General features: G+C 39.7%; 1 protein-coding gene and 1 long non-coding RNA gene across 10 annotated transcripts in view; one reads left to right on the top strand and one right to left on the bottom strand.

Annotated features, from left to right (window-relative positions):
- khdrbs2 (KH domain containing, RNA binding, signal transduction associated 2) overlaps positions 1-17,176 on the bottom strand; it is a 79,711-nt gene that overhangs the window by 48,411 nt on the left and 14,124 nt on the right. For all 9 annotated transcript variants that reach the window (XR_010165055.1, XR_010165054.1, XR_010165056.1 and 6 more), the window contains exons 3-4: positions 10,169-10,285; positions 2,877-3,023 (exon numbers count right to left, since the gene is read on the bottom strand). Coding sequence is in view for 5 of the 9 variants with exons in the window: in XM_063875593.1 (XP_063731663.1) it covers positions 2,877-3,023; positions 10,169-10,285 (264 nt within the window). In the remaining 4 variants the exon portion in view is untranslated. The remainder of the gene's footprint in view (positions 1-2,876; positions 3,024-10,168; positions 10,286-17,176) is intronic.
- The window catches only part of LOC134859221 (uncharacterized), a 61,669-nt gene that overhangs the window by 34,100 nt on the left and 10,393 nt on the right, over positions 1-17,176 (top strand). Inside the window, exon 3 of the long non-coding RNA XR_010165058.1 lies at positions 9,130-9,210. This is a non-coding gene — a long non-coding RNA (uncharacterized LOC134859221). The remainder of the gene's footprint in view (positions 1-9,129; positions 9,211-17,176) is intronic.

Genomic DNA, 17,176 nt, shown 5'->3' with positions numbered 1-17,176 from the left:
ACATACTTAGATTATAGCTGCCACCAGCGGTGTAAGTCACTTAACTAAACATGTGGCGCTGTGGGAGACCACTCCATGTCTCTCTGATCCTGCCTGCTGCATCATTCTGAGTTGAGTTTGGTTTTTGAAGCATAATGTCTCACAAGCAGGGGTATATTGGCTACTGGAGCAGTGCTAGTTTTCCTGGTGGGCCGTCAGAGAGAAGCAATAGTGTTGCACACCAGCTGTCTCGAATCAGGCATGTTTGTAGTTGGATCATAAATTCAGTCAATCTTTTCTCCTGGGCCAAATTGTATTTGGTGCATTCTACAATTTACATGCTGAGCTGACAAAAACTGATTTGAAAAAAAGGAGTCTGTCCTGGTATTTCCCTAACATTGTTAAACTCAAGATAGACATTTTAAACAAATTGCATCCAGCGTAATCTTCCTCTTTGTCAGACCAGGTGTCTATATCCACAATGCAACACTAGAAGCAGCTGAAAGTTCACATTTCTAGCTCAAAAAACACTTTGAAACCTCCAGAGTTTTTACATTTCAAAACTTCTATCTAAACCGATCAAACACATTGGGTTAATTTCGCAGACTTCACGCTGCCCCCCTGGCGCTAAAGTTTTTTTTATACATATGCAGTAGTACTCCCCAACCCTAGTAAACAGACTTTGATGTGTTCAATCGATGTATTTCCTCTTTAGTTAATCAAATCCGATAAGCAAATTTACATTTTGCTGCCATTTGGAAGTAAAGGAATTAAAAATTGAATTAACAACCTTAGCAAGGTGTCAAACCCAAGCTGATAATTTTCGACCGCACCAATGCCAATTAGCGATTCACTTGAAGTTGCATTCTGAGAACAGTAACACATCTCTGTTAATACACAGTGAAGCAATAACAACAAGATAAACAGCAGGACACATTTGCCACTCTTCACCAGAGGCAGGAAACATCTGTTACTATGGATACTGACAGATGCCTGTTGTGTGACATTATCCAGTTTATTGGCAAAACTATAAGAGCCCTGAGGCAGGATGCATGTGCTATAAAATATAATGTGTGGTCTTTGTTTTTCTGACATAAACATGACTGTGGACTTAAGGAGGAATGTTTTCATATTTTCTAACTTCACATAATATTTTTGGGTTTCCTCCAAACTCAATAAAAAGAAAATATATCTATTAGGTATTCATTTAATATTATATCAAAATAGCAGCTATTATTTTACTTTGGAATAGCATTTCCTATACTGGCAACCTCATTGGAGTTTTTATTGTTCACTGCTGGGACTAAATGGTTCCCTGCAAATATAGCAAACGGTGTCTCCTCATGCACAGTGATCATTTTCAGCTCTTATGTCACTTAGTTAAACCTTATTGATTTTGTCTCTTCCTCTCTGGTCCCCCTGCATAATTAATTAAGTCTGTTGGCAGATTTATACAAAAGAATGGTTGGACACTTGGATGTGTACACCTATTTAAAAATAATGCATTACAGCCGGCGCTTTGTATAAACTATTTGGGAAACGCGCTGTACTGTTATTATTATAATTGAAAATACACCGTAACTCATCTTTTACTACTGCAATGACGCGAGAGCTGAGACTCTGCCAGTAATATATTTATTTTCTTGGAAAGATTGTGTGAAAGTAGAGCATCGTGTTTATTGCAGTTTATACAGTGACCCCAGCTAACGATACACGAAAGCTCCTGCTGATCTGACCCTTTTTTGTTCTACAACAGGCTGGTGTGGATGGCACAATGCAAAGCACATCAGAGCACAAATGGGTTGTGAAGCAAATGAGCATTTCTGAGAAAATGTACGCCTGGTGTGCATTTACAGCACCAAGATGCTGAATGTTATCACAGCTGAGGGTTTCACAAAGCTTGTTTCACCTGACTATTGAGCACAGTAACGCTTCCAAAATGTGTTCTGAATGCATTAATCATTTTTCAGCAGAGACCAGTTCTGTTTTTAAGGCCTGACATCTCATCACAATTGTTTTCCCCAACAGTCAATGAAGCTCATGAGCTGCTGTTAGGAGGGGCGGGAAGGCATTGAAAGGTAAATTACATATGTTTCACAAGATTTCCTATGAAATATTCCAAATTCTAGACGATTCGAATAATTGCACCACATACAAAGTGAAGTTTAGCATCATGCAGTGTGCTCAGGTGGTGAACTGGCACCTCTTAAAGTATCACTCTGTACTTGGACTGATCCGGGACTTGAACTGGCAACCCTCAGCTACCAGACCAAAGTCCCTGTCTGATCTACTGCCTCCCCGAGATATGTCTAGTTTTTACATGTGGTATTTTCTCTGATAGTCTGAAACATCAAGAGCAGCTTAATAACTATTTATTTCTTAACTTGTTTTTTTCCTGCAGACAGTGTCATTTGTTAGCTGTACAATGCAGATGCAGTATCATCTTCCTGATGAGCAGAGATGCTTGTAAGAACAAGGGCTCAGAATAGGAAGAAACAGCAACTCCATAAAGTAGACTCATGCAGCACAACTCCTCTGTAAGGCTTGTCACATTTGCAAAGCTTGATTAATATTTACAGCTTAGACTCAGCAAGAGTACACAACATGCACATTAATTATTGCTCAGTTCTCCGGGCTATACGTTGCCAGAGTCTTGCAAGTATTTTCATACTGCACATTAATTGCTGAATACATTAGTTTTCATTTGTAAGTAAGGGCATGAAGTGTAGGGAAGTTGCTGTAAAGCGGAGAAAGTGCTTATCGAACCCTTATAATAATAAACCCTGGATACTGTAATCTCGTGGAGAAACAATCATGTCAGCAGTAATAACTGATCTTCATATACTGCACAGTAATGAAAAACAGGAGGGGAAAATAAGGTGAAGTATTAAACTTACTGGAACAAGGAATTTTTTTATCTCCTCCAAGGCGTGACTCATGCGCGAATAGGCCTCTCCAGGTGGAGCAAAGACTTCAATTAAAACGTGTAGATCATTACTCAGATGGGCGTATTTGGCCTCCCCGCTTTTCCTTAATTCTTCTTCCTGTGAAAAAAGAAAGCAAGCAGAAGATGTGTACAGATAAAATACAACCCAATATGCATTTTGAAGTTGTTTGGGTTAGCATGTCGTAATTAAAAGATGGCACACTACTGGGATTTTGGAATACATGTTTTTTATTGTACTGCAGATTGAATAATACAAAAAACAAAGCAAGTCATCATGGCGGATGAATCATATTGACCTGTATGTGTGTACAACAAAAAAAATATAATATAAAAAAGATAAAAGATAAATAAAGATAAAACCTTTTTCGTCATGTTTTTTCAGGAAGTTTAGGACGTTGGCCTAGCCTGTCTTTGCGTTGGACCTGACTTGGGATGAGTGCAAAGTCAATTGGATACCCCACCGGTTATCAGATCGGACCAAAGAAGTCTGACATTGTAGTGCATTTTTATTGAGCCACAGAATATTCCTGGTTTAAAATCATTTAGAAAATAAGGACGGTTTGCTATGAGACACAACACAACCTTTTTTCCTCCTCTCATCATACACATTTATTGGACAGGCAGGCTTTAACCAACATCAACTTTTTGATTTAGTTTCAAGTCAAGGACACACTTGAGAAATCACTACATTCATCACTAGGAAGTCACTTGTACCCACACAAAAGACTCTGAATGATATGTGACCTTTTCTTCACTTGCATAAGGAATATGTCAACTTGCGAAGAATAATTACTGCTCATATGACAACTACACTAAAATAACCTGACAAGAATAACGGAGAAATAGTAGAGCTCAGTCACAGATTCTGGCACCAGGGATGCTGTTGGTGAATGTGTTTTTTTTCCTCCTTGAAATTGAGTTTTGTAACTCTTTGTCAAGAAAGCTCTGCAGGCTCGGCTCCATACAGCTCGCAGAAGTGTTTAAATGGATTGACATCCTGTGCCTGAGACATGGCATATAGTTCATGTCATCTTGATGGACACTAAATGATGAATGTGTCCACTTGTGCCAAATGGATCTGAGAAAAAAAATCATGACAGAAAAAATTCCCCCCGAAAAGGCAAATATACAGTTACAGTTTAGGAATGAATATCACATATTGAGCAGGCTGATTATCTTTAGGCGGTTAGTTTTCAGTCAGCAAGGCAAAGACAAATTAACGAAATAACGAGGTGCAGCTGCGGAGGCAGCAGACTGATTAGCAGATGAAGGACAGGTGTGCCAGGCAGTTAAACACACAGGGGACGCCTGGTGGACAGGTGAGGCATGACACGTTTGATAAATTAAACAACACACAAACAAACAAACATGAATTGATGCAGCACCACCATGATGGAGACAAACCGTCTCTGTCTATACATTATTGTCAGATCACTCCCTTTACATTCCAGGAACATCAGATTTGAAAAGAAAACTGGCCTCTTTCTCTCATCAGAAATTCAATTTTTTCACAGTGAATGGTGATAAACAATACAAATATATTTCATTAAAATGATCAAATGAAAACGAAAGACAATTTCACGTGTTGAGGCACATTGTGTGCAATGTATTCCTGGCTGGTTAAATGCCTCACGTTCATTCAGCCCCTTCAGTGTGTTCACTTGAACTCCACAATATCAATTAAATAAATCCTTAACACAAAAAGGTTCCACAGGATAAATGTGGTAAGGGCAGAGAGAAATAAATTAGGAATGCAAAGAGGTGTTCAATTTGGATAGAGGGCTTTGATTTAAACAAAGTCTGCTAAAAAGCATTGAAGTGAGGAAAGATGTCAATCCATGCTCCCAATGCAAACTGTTCAAAGGCCTGATGGCAAGAGAAAACCCAATCACTTAGTGATTCAGTCTCAGTCTTAACCAAGGCCCAGAGGGGCCCCTGCCTGAGGCTCCCACTAACTTTAAAGGCTTAAAGGATCGGTTATATAGCTCAGGGCCAGTCTTTTACTATGTTTTAAAGGGACCAGTTGAATCCTAAACATTTTTGGGTGCAAATAAAAGGTAGTGATGTCAGACCTTGAGTGTGTATGTTTTGTCGTCTTGTATTAGTTGCAAAAGCTGTGCTACTTAATTAGCAATTTAGGGATTATTCATAATGCCAAAATACATTTTGTTGGAACCTGTGTGTTCATACTGCACTGCTGCAATTGTGTGTTGAGTGTTTAGCTCAAGGACACCTTGATGGTGGCTGTTAAGACCAGCTAGAGAGCCACTCACCAAGCCAATCTGGGGATTCAAACTTTTGTCCTTGCATCAGAGGGCTGTTATCTACCCTAGAGGAGAAATCAGCTTTAATTAAAAATCACTCCTCAAATTAAATCAGGTTTCCCATTCACTGTCAGACAGCTTAAGTCATCATGGATCAGATCAAAACACGCATGTGGGCGAATGATCGTGTCACCATGTTGTTTCAATAGTTTGTCACTGGAATGTTTTGGAGTGTTTCACAGACAGGGCAGCACACACAGATATACATCAGTAACCCTGACTGCAATATGCTCTATTAAATCCATCAATAATTTATGTTTGCACTTCTGTAAGGAACTAAACAATCTCTCTGACCTTGCAGTGTTTGCTTGCAGTGCGATGTTCTAGGAGGACTCTCGGCTTCTACACACACCGTATTAACCGATATCAGTGCAGGAGGTGTGATATTGACCATATGGTCCAATATGTGTGGGTGGGCTGTTCAGATGCGAAATTTCCAAACCTGAGACAATACCCTAAGGCTAGACAGATGCGCCCAACTGACGAACAGGATGAGATGGCAGAAATGTGTGATGGGAACTTTTGCTTGTACTGAGACTTTAGCTGTGTCTGTACCCCACACTGTGTTGGGAACAGCTGCCTGGAGTGACAGGCAGACTTTCAGTCACGACCTTTAGGTGTCAGTCTCATCACAGAGTCCTTCAGACTCGCCCAGACTGTACACAAAATCGATATGGCACACAGGAAACACCAAGCTAAGGGAGATCGTTACAAAGCTGACCAGTAAGACACTGTTAGGGGTCTATTATTTTCCTTTGTGCTGCACAATGCTCCGTGAATCTGACTCAGACTAAATCTCCAGGTGAAACAAGCAGTATGTTATTAAAATTGGCACTGAGTAATGACTCACAACTTTTTTCTTGAACCTGGAACTTTCAACATGATATTTTGTAGTTTGCTGCAAACTTTCCTACATTCAATACATTTATCAAATCCTGTTTGGAGTACTGTACTCTTTTCTTGATTTTTCTTATTACCTCACTGTTCTAACAGTTTCAAAAACAACATCCACTGCAAACACTCGCTGATACTTGCATAGGATTAAATGCCTGTGTTTATTGCATCTCACCATATCAAATAAACCTTCAATAAATAAAAAATCCTGACTGTATAAAATGATAGAAAGTCATTTTGCATGATGTGCTGTGTAGTGCAGAATCACATCTTTATTGATGCATGCGTACACCGTTATTTTGCATATAATGCACCGCTTTACTTAATTTATCACTATGCAGACAAGTCAATGCAGCACACGAGTGAACTGAATAGACTTAGTGGCAGGATGCCAAAGCTTTAAATGAACTCTTGGACTAGCCAAGGCACATTCAAATATGTGACAGTAAAGAAACTTTTCAGTGCGCTTACTCGGACTGATACAAAATGGATGCAAAAAGGTATTACCCATACTTTCTAATTACAAAGTCATCCAGCTGTTGAAGAATTTGGGGATTTATTAAAAGCTTAGTCATCCGGAAGATTACATGGTTCAAAATCCACTTTTACTGGGACATAGAAGTAAATCTACAACCTGATGCTGAAATATATGTATATAGCATACATAGTCAGTGGCGTACTGTGGGGGTTTAGACAGGGCCTTCAGTAAACAATTTTAAAGCACATAAATACATATTGTATGTCTCTGTTCCAGCCAACGCAAGAAAGTCATCTGCTATTACACTTGTGTGATTGTGCACTAGTCTCACGTCACTCTAAAATGACGCGAATAGTAACGTACTCACCCGTCACTTGTAAACAAAGTCCATGCGTCTGTCTTTTTTGAGAAAGCACTCAATCACCGCATCATGAAGATGTCCTTTTTGCTTCAGTTGATTGAGTAGTCCTTTCTCAATGGAGACGCCAAAGAAGACAGTCTACTTACTTGTCCTGTTGTGTTCCTTGCGTAGGTTTTTATCCACTTTAAAGCCGAAAACGAGCGCTCCACAGAGGCTGTAGACACTGGGATAGTTAGGATCAGGCATGTGAGTGCATACAGTTCGGCCATACTGTCCGCAAAAGAAGTCAGGAGATCATCTATACTTTTGCCAAGAAAGTTTGACATGTTATACATGACTTTGAGCTCAGCTTTGAGTCTGTTCAGGTCAAACTGCGTGCCGTAGCTCTCCACCAGAATCCTCAGCTCGGTCTCTGGAAATGTGAGCTTGAATTTTTCAAACTGCTGGGAATCAAGCAATCCAACAAACATCAGCCTTTCGTGATCTACAAATCTATTCCTGCTTTGTGTGAGTATGTTGTCGATTACAGCTGCATGAAGCTGGCTGTAGTGGGCGCGCGCGTCTGGATGTCCGCGCAGTGCACTCGGTTGTCCCACGGCCTGCACAGTCTTCTCAAAGATGTCACTGAATTTCGCCTTCGCCCTTTCAACACTGCATGTCTAAGGTCGTGCTTTGCAAAATCCCAAATAGCACATCAGCAATTTCAAAAATGCAAGTAAAGGTAAAGAGGAAAAAACGGCAGTCGAAACGTTTTAACTGTGCCAGGTGTCCGGACGCACAGTGTACAGTTTGCTGGTCAAAATCTTCAGCATGATCAAGGATGTGCTGGAAAAGGTCAACCAGTTCTTTTTCCGTGGATAGTGCACACAGGCCTGGAATTAAAATTCCACCTCACTGGCGTGATGCGTGACAGCCGTCTCAGACAAAACTCATACAGTAATTTGATGCGTTTCGGAGAATGCGTAAGAAATGCAGATAATCCATCGATATTTGCAAAAAATATCTTGCATTCCTTAATTTTTGATGCCCCCTGGGACAGCACTAGATTCAAAGTGTGTGCATAACAATGCACTAAGAGGGCCAGGGGGACTGCGTCTTTTACGCGAGCCTGTACTCCGTTTATACCCGATGCCATGACGGCCGCTCCATCATAGCATTGAGCCACTAATTTTGATTTACAGTTGTAGTTCTCAAGCATCTCCAGAACCAACCCTGCTAGATCCTGCGATCCTCGTTAAAAACTCCATGTAATTGCCTCTATTTAGCAAATCTGTGGATTCATCGTGTCCTCTGAAAGATAATTATTGTTGTCCCAAAAAGAGAACATAGTCAATAAGGCGCTTCAGGATGTCTCAGTTCTTTCTGACCCTCTCTTTGTGGACGCTGATCTCCCGCCTCCTCTGCTCATCCAGCTGTAAATCCACCCAAGTGTACCACTGACATAATATGGCGCTCGGTGCGTTGGTGTTTTACAGCTGCCTTGGTGAAGCTATTCAGATTGCCAAACCCAGAATCCTTGTCCCTTAACTGGTATTAGACAGCAAGCATGGCCAGCAAATTAGCTTGTTGTGCTCGTGCTAGCTGTTAGCCACACATAGCGCTCAAAGTTGCATTCTTTGAAGTGGTGCACAAAACATTTGCCTGCCTTTGGTAATGCAGCGAGTGCGGGTGTAGGTCTTTTTTAAATTATTTTGCTTTTTTCTTCAAAAAGGACGCCTTGAAAAACGCGTTTCCAGTAGACTGGCAAAAAGATTTGCTTTGGCACTGGCAGAGGCAGCCATATTTGTTTCACTCTATAGCTATGAAGGAAGTTCACGGCAGAAGTTTAGAGTAGCTCAGGACACACTGCTAGGCCCAGGGGGCATACTGTCATAGAACCTCAAAATCTGATGTGTTCTCTTTCAGCAAAAGGCTAGGAGTATTTGTTGTGCTGGCCCCCGCCTACATCCAGTACAGCCTCAACAAATGTACTTAATTTTCTGATTTTGAGGATATTATGCGGTTAAAACGTATAACTAAATACTCAAGAAAAACATTTTACACACATTTTATTTTGTTAGTTACAGGGCTAGCAGAGAAGGCCCTGCTGACCCTGACGGCCCACCACTGTTTATAATAATACACTGCTGTGATTTTATTACAACAGGTCCATTCAAGCTGGACAACCCTTTCTGCTGAAGAACATCACGTGAAGTCAGAATACCTGAACACACATCGACAGCTCGAGGTGGGTAGCTCTTACTATTAAGTACATGACAAGTAAGCCAACTCTGTATACTGATTCAGATCATTCAATGTGGGTGAAAGCCCCAGCATTGCAACTTAATCCACCTTGAGTTAAGATATTTTTTCTCAACTAAACTGATTTAAAATGTACAAAGGGCCATTAGAACCGCACTAAATGCTAAATGCTCCAATATGGAGGCACTTACCGTCTGTCTGCTGTATGATGCTGAGCAGATAGTACTTATATATTAGTTTGTGAGCTTTTAGACCTTTTGTTCTAAACTAAAAAAACATCTGCCTGCCATGGCTGAAACTATGCTGAGACTGGCAGCGAAACAATGAGCTGAAACTCATAATACTCATTAATATTTTTCTACATTTATTGTAAAAGAACATGATTATAGCCACTTTAAAGCAGTTGTTACAGCCTTTGGATTGTGTTACCTAAACCTTCTCTGATGCTATAAAATGCAGATCCAGTTTCACCAAAGAGGTGGCAACACTGCAAGTCTTTTGTCATGTCTAAATGTCTGAATCTGAGGCTACAGTAATAATAGCATTGTAACTCTATAGCGGCAAACTGAGATCTGTTAAGAGGGTGAACACCAGATACAGCACGCTGTCTGTGTACATGCTCGGATAAGTTTGGCTCCAGGGGAACACCAGTCAGCAGGACAAATGACTTTGGCAAAAAGATTCATTACTCCGCGTTCATAATTGACTATTACAGAATATGCTATTAAACACCATACAGAAAAGCATTCACATTTTCATCTACATATGTTTGTCAACTGAAAGCTATTAATTCTACTCTGGGTGTTATTCATCTCAGTTACAGCTCAGATGTTTTGGGTTAGAAAATTCTTCTGGGCTTTGGTTGAATTTCAAGTGCTTTGCTTCTGTAAATATTTCTTTGAACCAGCCCAACAACTATCTCTCAACACAAATCGCTATCTTACCTTGCCTTTATCCCTCATAGACCCTTTGCCGAGGATTGACATCTTGACTCCCGTCTCCTCCTGTAGACGTTTCATGGAATTTCCCCGTGGTCCCAGCAACTTTCCCACAAAATTAAACTGTGACATAGGAGGAAAAAAAGCAATCAGACACCTTATCAATACTTGCAACATTATGTTGGAAGAAATGAAGTCTTAATGTGTTGAATGCTAAAGGAATTTAATCCATTTGGAGAAAAGGTTAACCATAAAATATGTTGACTGCATGACCATTACTCAATATCAATCTCTTTATCAATATAATCCAGTCACCATTTATCATGCGAGAAAAATCGGTACTGTAGCCTGTGATAAATCAATAGAAATGTGCTCTGTGTGTAGCACCTTAAAGGGGAGCGGAACTCGTATGCATCCACCCGTTTGCCTGTGCCCTGGTTAGTCATGTATTTCATAAGTGTTTAGGGTCATACATGTCGTGCAGATGAAAACGAGAAAAGCCAATAACATAACATTCCTGAGACTGTTCCAGAGGTCAGTGCTGAGATAAAGTCAGAAATAATGAGTTTCTTCCCAATGGGAAATTAAGTAATACTATCCAGATGACAAACTATCAGATCCAGGCCTCAGGGCTCTGACTATCATTCCCCTCTCGCTGTGCACCAGCTAGTGTTCACATTGAGAGAAGTAGCTCTGGGTTGTTGAAGCTGCAACAATGCTTAGATTAGCGGTGATTAATCAGAGAGGTGAAACTCACATCTGAAGTCAAATGGGTCGTTTCTGAACAAAAAAGAGCAAAAGATCAATTAAGAAAAGACAACCACTTAAATACACTTATAAAGGTTACGTGTACAAGCTCACACACTTAAAAAAAAAAAAAGTGAATCATTTGACCTTCAAATGTTTGCTTCTAGATGAGATGATAAGAGACCAACTCCCAGGCTGAACAGGTGGTCAGCCGCCCACCACAACACACTCTGGCCAACCCTAAAATGATATTAACCTTTTCACGAAGCGGCTTCCCCCACTGTGGCTGGGTTGATAATCACTTTAGTGCCAGCTGTGTGGCTGCTGCAAGACAACTCCGACAACTGCACACTCAGCTCATTTCATGATCATCATTAACAGAGTGAACGCTACATCTCAGGTTAGGGAAGCGCCTGGGGACGTGGAGATGAGAGCATCTTCAAAAAAAGGGAAAGAGTCCCTACTGTCCTTGGCTGTCCTCTGATCTGAATGATTAAGGCATCTACGTGGATGCCTTTCTTCACAGGGGTTGCTTTGACAGGACTATCCTATAGCTGGCAGGGAGCTTGAGAGCAGATGGTCGCTGCAGCTAAGTCGAGAACGCGCACTGGGCGGTAGAAGAAGAGTGGCCTGTTTTCATTAAGCTAATGAATGTCTGGAGCCACTCAGCTGCTCCATGGTGAGCGATTTAGGCTTTAGAAAGGGGCATGGTCTCGATGTTAAATGAGGTTTGAAATGATGCACTGTGCCCCCCGCAGGCTCACCACTGATAAGTATGCAGATATTAGATGGAAGTTTGTTGTTGGATACAACAATTACGCACAAAGACATTTGAGACATTCAACTGATGAAAGTTAATTTGATGTACTTATTTGTACTTCTGAAAGTCTCATCTCCGCATGAAGGACAAACGTTTAGCAAATAACTTTTCTGCAAGATAAATACTAATGTATTCATCTCAATATTAATACTGAAAAGTAATTTTAGAGAAGTTCTCTGTTCAAGTTCATAGAGCTTAGAGCAGGAGGTGAAGGTTGAGTCCCGTCCCACTAATGTAAATTTCCCCAAACAAATATCCCCAATAAACCCAAAGCAACTACAGTAAATACAAAAACCCTAGCCAACAAACAGAAATGCCCTGCATGTTCAGAAAATAAAAGCAGTTATTTACACAAAACCATTCATACTCACATCTACGGGCAATTTAGAGCTGCTAATGAAATTATCTGCATGCATCTCCATTTCTTTTTCTTTAACAATGATTTGCTGGAGTCGGGTTTCATAAATGACATTGGTTTAAAACCTCACGTTCTATGAAACAAGTCTTCACATTTACAAGTCGGGATTATTTCATAGGTCATTGTGTGTATTCTCCGTACACTGCACATTTTGTCTGACGCTGATTGAGATTTTTTGAAGCACAAAGTATTATCGTTTATGTTTGAACCTGTGATGCCTCACAACACCCCTGAGCAGGAAGTTTTTAATATTCATAAAGACTTTGGTGCGTTAACACTGTATGGCTTATCTTATACATTATGTAAAACAATATAACAACTGCTGTCTAAGAGATTATTTATTTATTTGTTGAAAGAAACCCTGTTTCTGCTTCAGGCTTAAGCATTCTATCTTTATTTCATACCACATCACTGCAGTGCCCTACAAGCCCCGAGATCTCTGTAAACAAACAGGAGCAGCCCAGCCGGGTGTCGGAGCAGCACACGAGAATATTTTTCCATACACTAAAAATAATGATAGTTGGTTATATTTTACACTTTTATGACCCAGATTCTTTAACACTACTAATTTTAAAGTAATAAAAGATGTGAAAAGCATAATAAAAAGCAGTCCCACGAAACCCTGGGATGATTTTATCTTTATAACCAGCCTGTGCATATGCTTGTGTATAAAGTCCGTACCCTAGAGAGCAAGAAGTATTGAAGAACCTAAACTTCTTCAAGATGCTGCACATCTAATAAGACAAAAGCCTTTTTCGGCTTAAGGTCTAAAAATGCACGCGGTGGCCTTCCTGTAATACATTGCACCGGGGCCAGGCAAGATTTGCAGATATTCAAAGGCACTTTCTGCCAGAGTTGCGAGCTGTGCTATTGGGGAAGTCCAGGTCTGGTCTGATAGGAGGATTAAAGCCTCAGGTAGAGGTTTATGCTATAATGACAGCTCTGGATGACTGGGCAGTGAGCGTGTCTGAGGACTGTGTCCTATCGGCTCAGCAGACATTAAAGGAAGCAGATGGGAGTTGTTTGGTGGGAGGGGATTTACTGTTCACCTGGTTCACTGGTAAAAGTTTAAAGACATGGATACCAAACATGCTGTACATGGGGGCCACTTTTGGAAAAATATATATAAGCAATAAAGGCCCATATTTGATCTTTCTTTGAAATGATTACATTTAATATGATATAAAATTAGTTCTATAGGACAGATTAATTACTGCATGTATTAACTGTAACGGCATTTTAGTTCTAATCAGTCTAATCAGTAACTTTTGAAAGCGCTTGTAAAACATTAAAGCTGGAATTAATTATTATTTATTAAGCATAAACAGCTCAAACCAGGGACAGAATAAATTGCATATTTAATCTCTTTTTGTGGCACATTTATGGGATCAGAATGATCATAATCTCGCTGTCTTTTGCTCCTTAAAGGTGTCTTCCCAGACTGTTTCCTCCCTCAGTGCTCTGATAAACCATCTCTATAAGTCTATGTTGATGTTTTTTTAATGCATTCTCGCAACTTATTTCAATAAAAATAAATCCCATGGTGAGTCAATTTATTTTCAATGTTAATTAGGTATTGATTGGCCAGCCACTCAGCACCCTATCTAAAAAGCGGGCTGTATGTTGAGTAGCACTGTATTAAGGTATGACTCTAAACCTATTGTCTTTGTTGAGGGTTTTATTTTCTCTGGTGAAAATATGACTTAAAACCTTTTAGCACACTGGATGTTCTACATGTTCGCAGTTGCAATACATTTCACAGGAAAGTGGGAGTTAAACAGTTGAAATTAAAAAAAATTACAATAATGGTTTGCTCATTTGCAGAGGATAGCAAACCTAGATCATGGCTTTCCTACCCGACATCTTCAGCTAACAAGAGCAGAGTTTCTGATTAAACTGTAGCAACTCATATTAATACATAAACCCTGAACAGTCACCCAGATGGATTCACACACACATAGTAAACAAAACAAATGTCAGGATCACTGTATATTTTAACAGGTGACAAACACCTTCAGCCAAGATCAATACAGATGAGCAGCCATCGATGCCAAAGTGCTGAGAAGCTACAAAAGCTGTTTAAGACCGTGAAACTGTTCCAGGCAAACTGTGTTCTGCTGTCAGAGCAGCAGCTGCATAGCTTTTCCTGCTGGAGCAAAGAAAAAATATATTGACACAACCTTTTCTTGCACGTCTCTAACAAGTTACGGCTTTTAAATGACTAACGACAAACACCATTTATGTTTTTCTGTATTGAATCTCATCCACTTTTGTAACAGAGAGCCAGAGCTTTACAAATCCTGCTCAAAATGCAACCAAAGAGAACTTCACTCTTTCTTTGCTGTAAAGTTTTCTTAACTAGATTCATTGTATATTGTAATATTAATAAATGGCAAATGTGTTGACTATTCCTGGTGCATTTCAGGTAATTGTTGTAATCTTCTGAGCTTTGCCTTTACTCAGATTGTGATTTATTTCCGCATTACTAGTGAATATTTAGGAAAAAAGGATTGTGTCAATCCTACAATATGGTCGCAATAAATCCAACATAGATTAGCTGCCTGCGGCTGACTAAATAAGTACGGTTCCTAAGAGTGGTGAGAGTTGACAAAAAAGCAAAGTGCCAGGGTCTGTTGATTTCCCATTAATCCATCCTTAAAAACACTGAAGTTAATGCTTTACAAAACATTTATTCCTTTATTATGTTTCCTCTGGTCTTCATAGCTGTCTCACCAAGTGTTGCAATTTGTTTAATTGTCTCCAGCTGTGGTCTAGTCTTCTATTTCTGTTGTTGACTGCATTGTGGGACAATAATATTAATCAACAGCACACTTCAAAATCAAGTGAATTTATGCTGCGTGCTGACATTTTACTGTTGTCACATTTCCAGGACAGATGCCCTTTGTACTGACAAACCCTGTTCAAATTATCGGTATAGAGCCGTATCCCTGTCTATGTGTTGTGCAGTTTTTAACATGGGAGCCATTTAAAGTTTTTATTGCTCATCGTGAGCAGCAGTGTTGCAGACAAAGTCATCACACAAACATTGACTCGGTGAAATCCCAAAGTGAACTATGATGTTATCGCACAAGTGCTGTAATGTTATTCACCCTCTGTACTATCCCTACTGAATTCCACACTTATCTAGACAAAACACCTTTCCCCATGTAGGCCTTTCTTTGGTAAAGTGACATCTCTGCAAGACAAAAATGGAATTCCTCTTTAGGTAGAGCACCACTGCTGCACTTTATAAAGGTCACTGTAACCCAAGACCGATAAGCTCAAAAACAGGGCACCCACAAGGACAAAACACACTTGTTGTGGGATGCGTTTGTATGTACCTGCAGAACGGATGGATAAAGTAAATTCCCCACAAAACGTATACTTTCAAAAACAAGTTTGTTTAAAGGTTATAAGAGCAGAAATATGGCCATTATGTTTCTAACCAAATGACACAAATAAACATGTGTAGAGTAGTCCCAGCACTGGACTCCCAGATGTAGACGGTATCAGCCATTGAAAATCCATTTCATGCCCCAAGGTTATGAGATGCTAATCAAGCTGTCTCATTAAACACCAGAGGATAAATTCTTGTTAGGCTGTAATGAAAATGACTATGCTGCTTAATCATCATCTTCTTCTTTTTTTTTTTTGCTGAGTAAATAGTCATATCAGTGTACAATATTAAGGCTTGCTTAAGGTCGCTGTGTGTATCATTATTTACTTGTCAAAACCTGACAAGTACAGATGTACCTGGTCCTCAACCGTCAACCGAGATCAACTCCGTTTTCAAGGTTTCGTCACTTTTTGAGAGGAGATTAAAGAAAGTGACGGTGAGATGGTGCAAAGCACCAAGGCCAACTTTACCTTATCTTGACAGGCTATACAACAACAGCAAACCTAATGTAGATTTTACAGCGAGTGGTGCACACAGCACACAAGTCGTCCCCTGTGAATGATGCTTTGCCACTGGGACGGGTCTGTAATAAAATGCATCATCCCTCCGGGTTTTATAGTAGCTGCAGCTTTACCAAGTAAATCTAATCACTGCCTATTGTAGACTTTGCTCTTTTCCTGCATCAAACTGCTTGTTGCTAGCAGACTCTGCCCTGAAAGCATTTCCTGAAAATTTGTTTTTAGCTCTATTGGTGCAATACATGTATGGACATTATTCCTAAGGTGAATAAGATAAAACAATTCTCAAAATGTGCTACTGTTGATATGGATGAAATGGTTTTGTCTAGTACCAAATAATATTTATATTTCAAGAAGATGATATTATTAGAATATATATATACTCTATTAGTGTTGGGTAATGATTAAAAAAATGTATCGCGATCAATTCAATTGATTCAGTTGTTATGCGTGAAATTCAATATTGAATTCAAAAGTAGTGTATTGTGCACTTTTATTTTAATAGTGCTGATATATGAACAAAAGTGCAATAACATTTGGTTTGCAAACACTTTAAACAAATAGTTTTTTTCTTCCTTGCAAACCTCAACATAAACATTAATGAATGTAATCAGTTGAAATATAAAACCAAAGCCACTGCCAGGGCATTAACGTTTTCTCGATGTATATTTTATGTGATCTCTATCTCTGACTCAAAGCCTGAGGAAGTTTCAGTCACTAACCTTGTTGTATTGTAACAAAATTGAATATCATTACTTTCTCATTGCAACTCAGATATTTATGGGCCTGAAGCTTGTTTTGCTATATTGTATCATCATTAATTAAATGCTACCTAGACCATAAAATTATGCAATATCACAGAACAGACCTTTTTCTCAACAGGCATGAAGTCATTTCAGGAGAATCACAGGTAGAACTAATAACATCAACGATACCTGAGCCCTGTAACTGACCAATGAAATGTAGCCGTCACTAATTAGTTACACCTGTGTTTCTTCCTGCTATGACATGTCTTCAGTGAACACGCCCACAGTAGGTGTCTAAGGGTGTGCCATAAAGAATCATTTCCTCAGCACTGGTTGTTTCCCTGTTGGACGACATTAATCCTCCATGT

Source organism: Eleginops maclovinus, chromosome 22 (assembly GCF_036324505.1).
Source record: "Eleginops maclovinus isolate JMC-PN-2008 ecotype Puerto Natales chromosome 22, JC_Emac_rtc_rv5, whole genome shotgun sequence".
NCBI lineage: Eukaryota > Metazoa > Chordata > Actinopteri > Perciformes > Eleginopidae > Eleginops > Eleginops maclovinus.
This window is presented reverse-complemented; position numbering and strand designations above follow the sequence as displayed.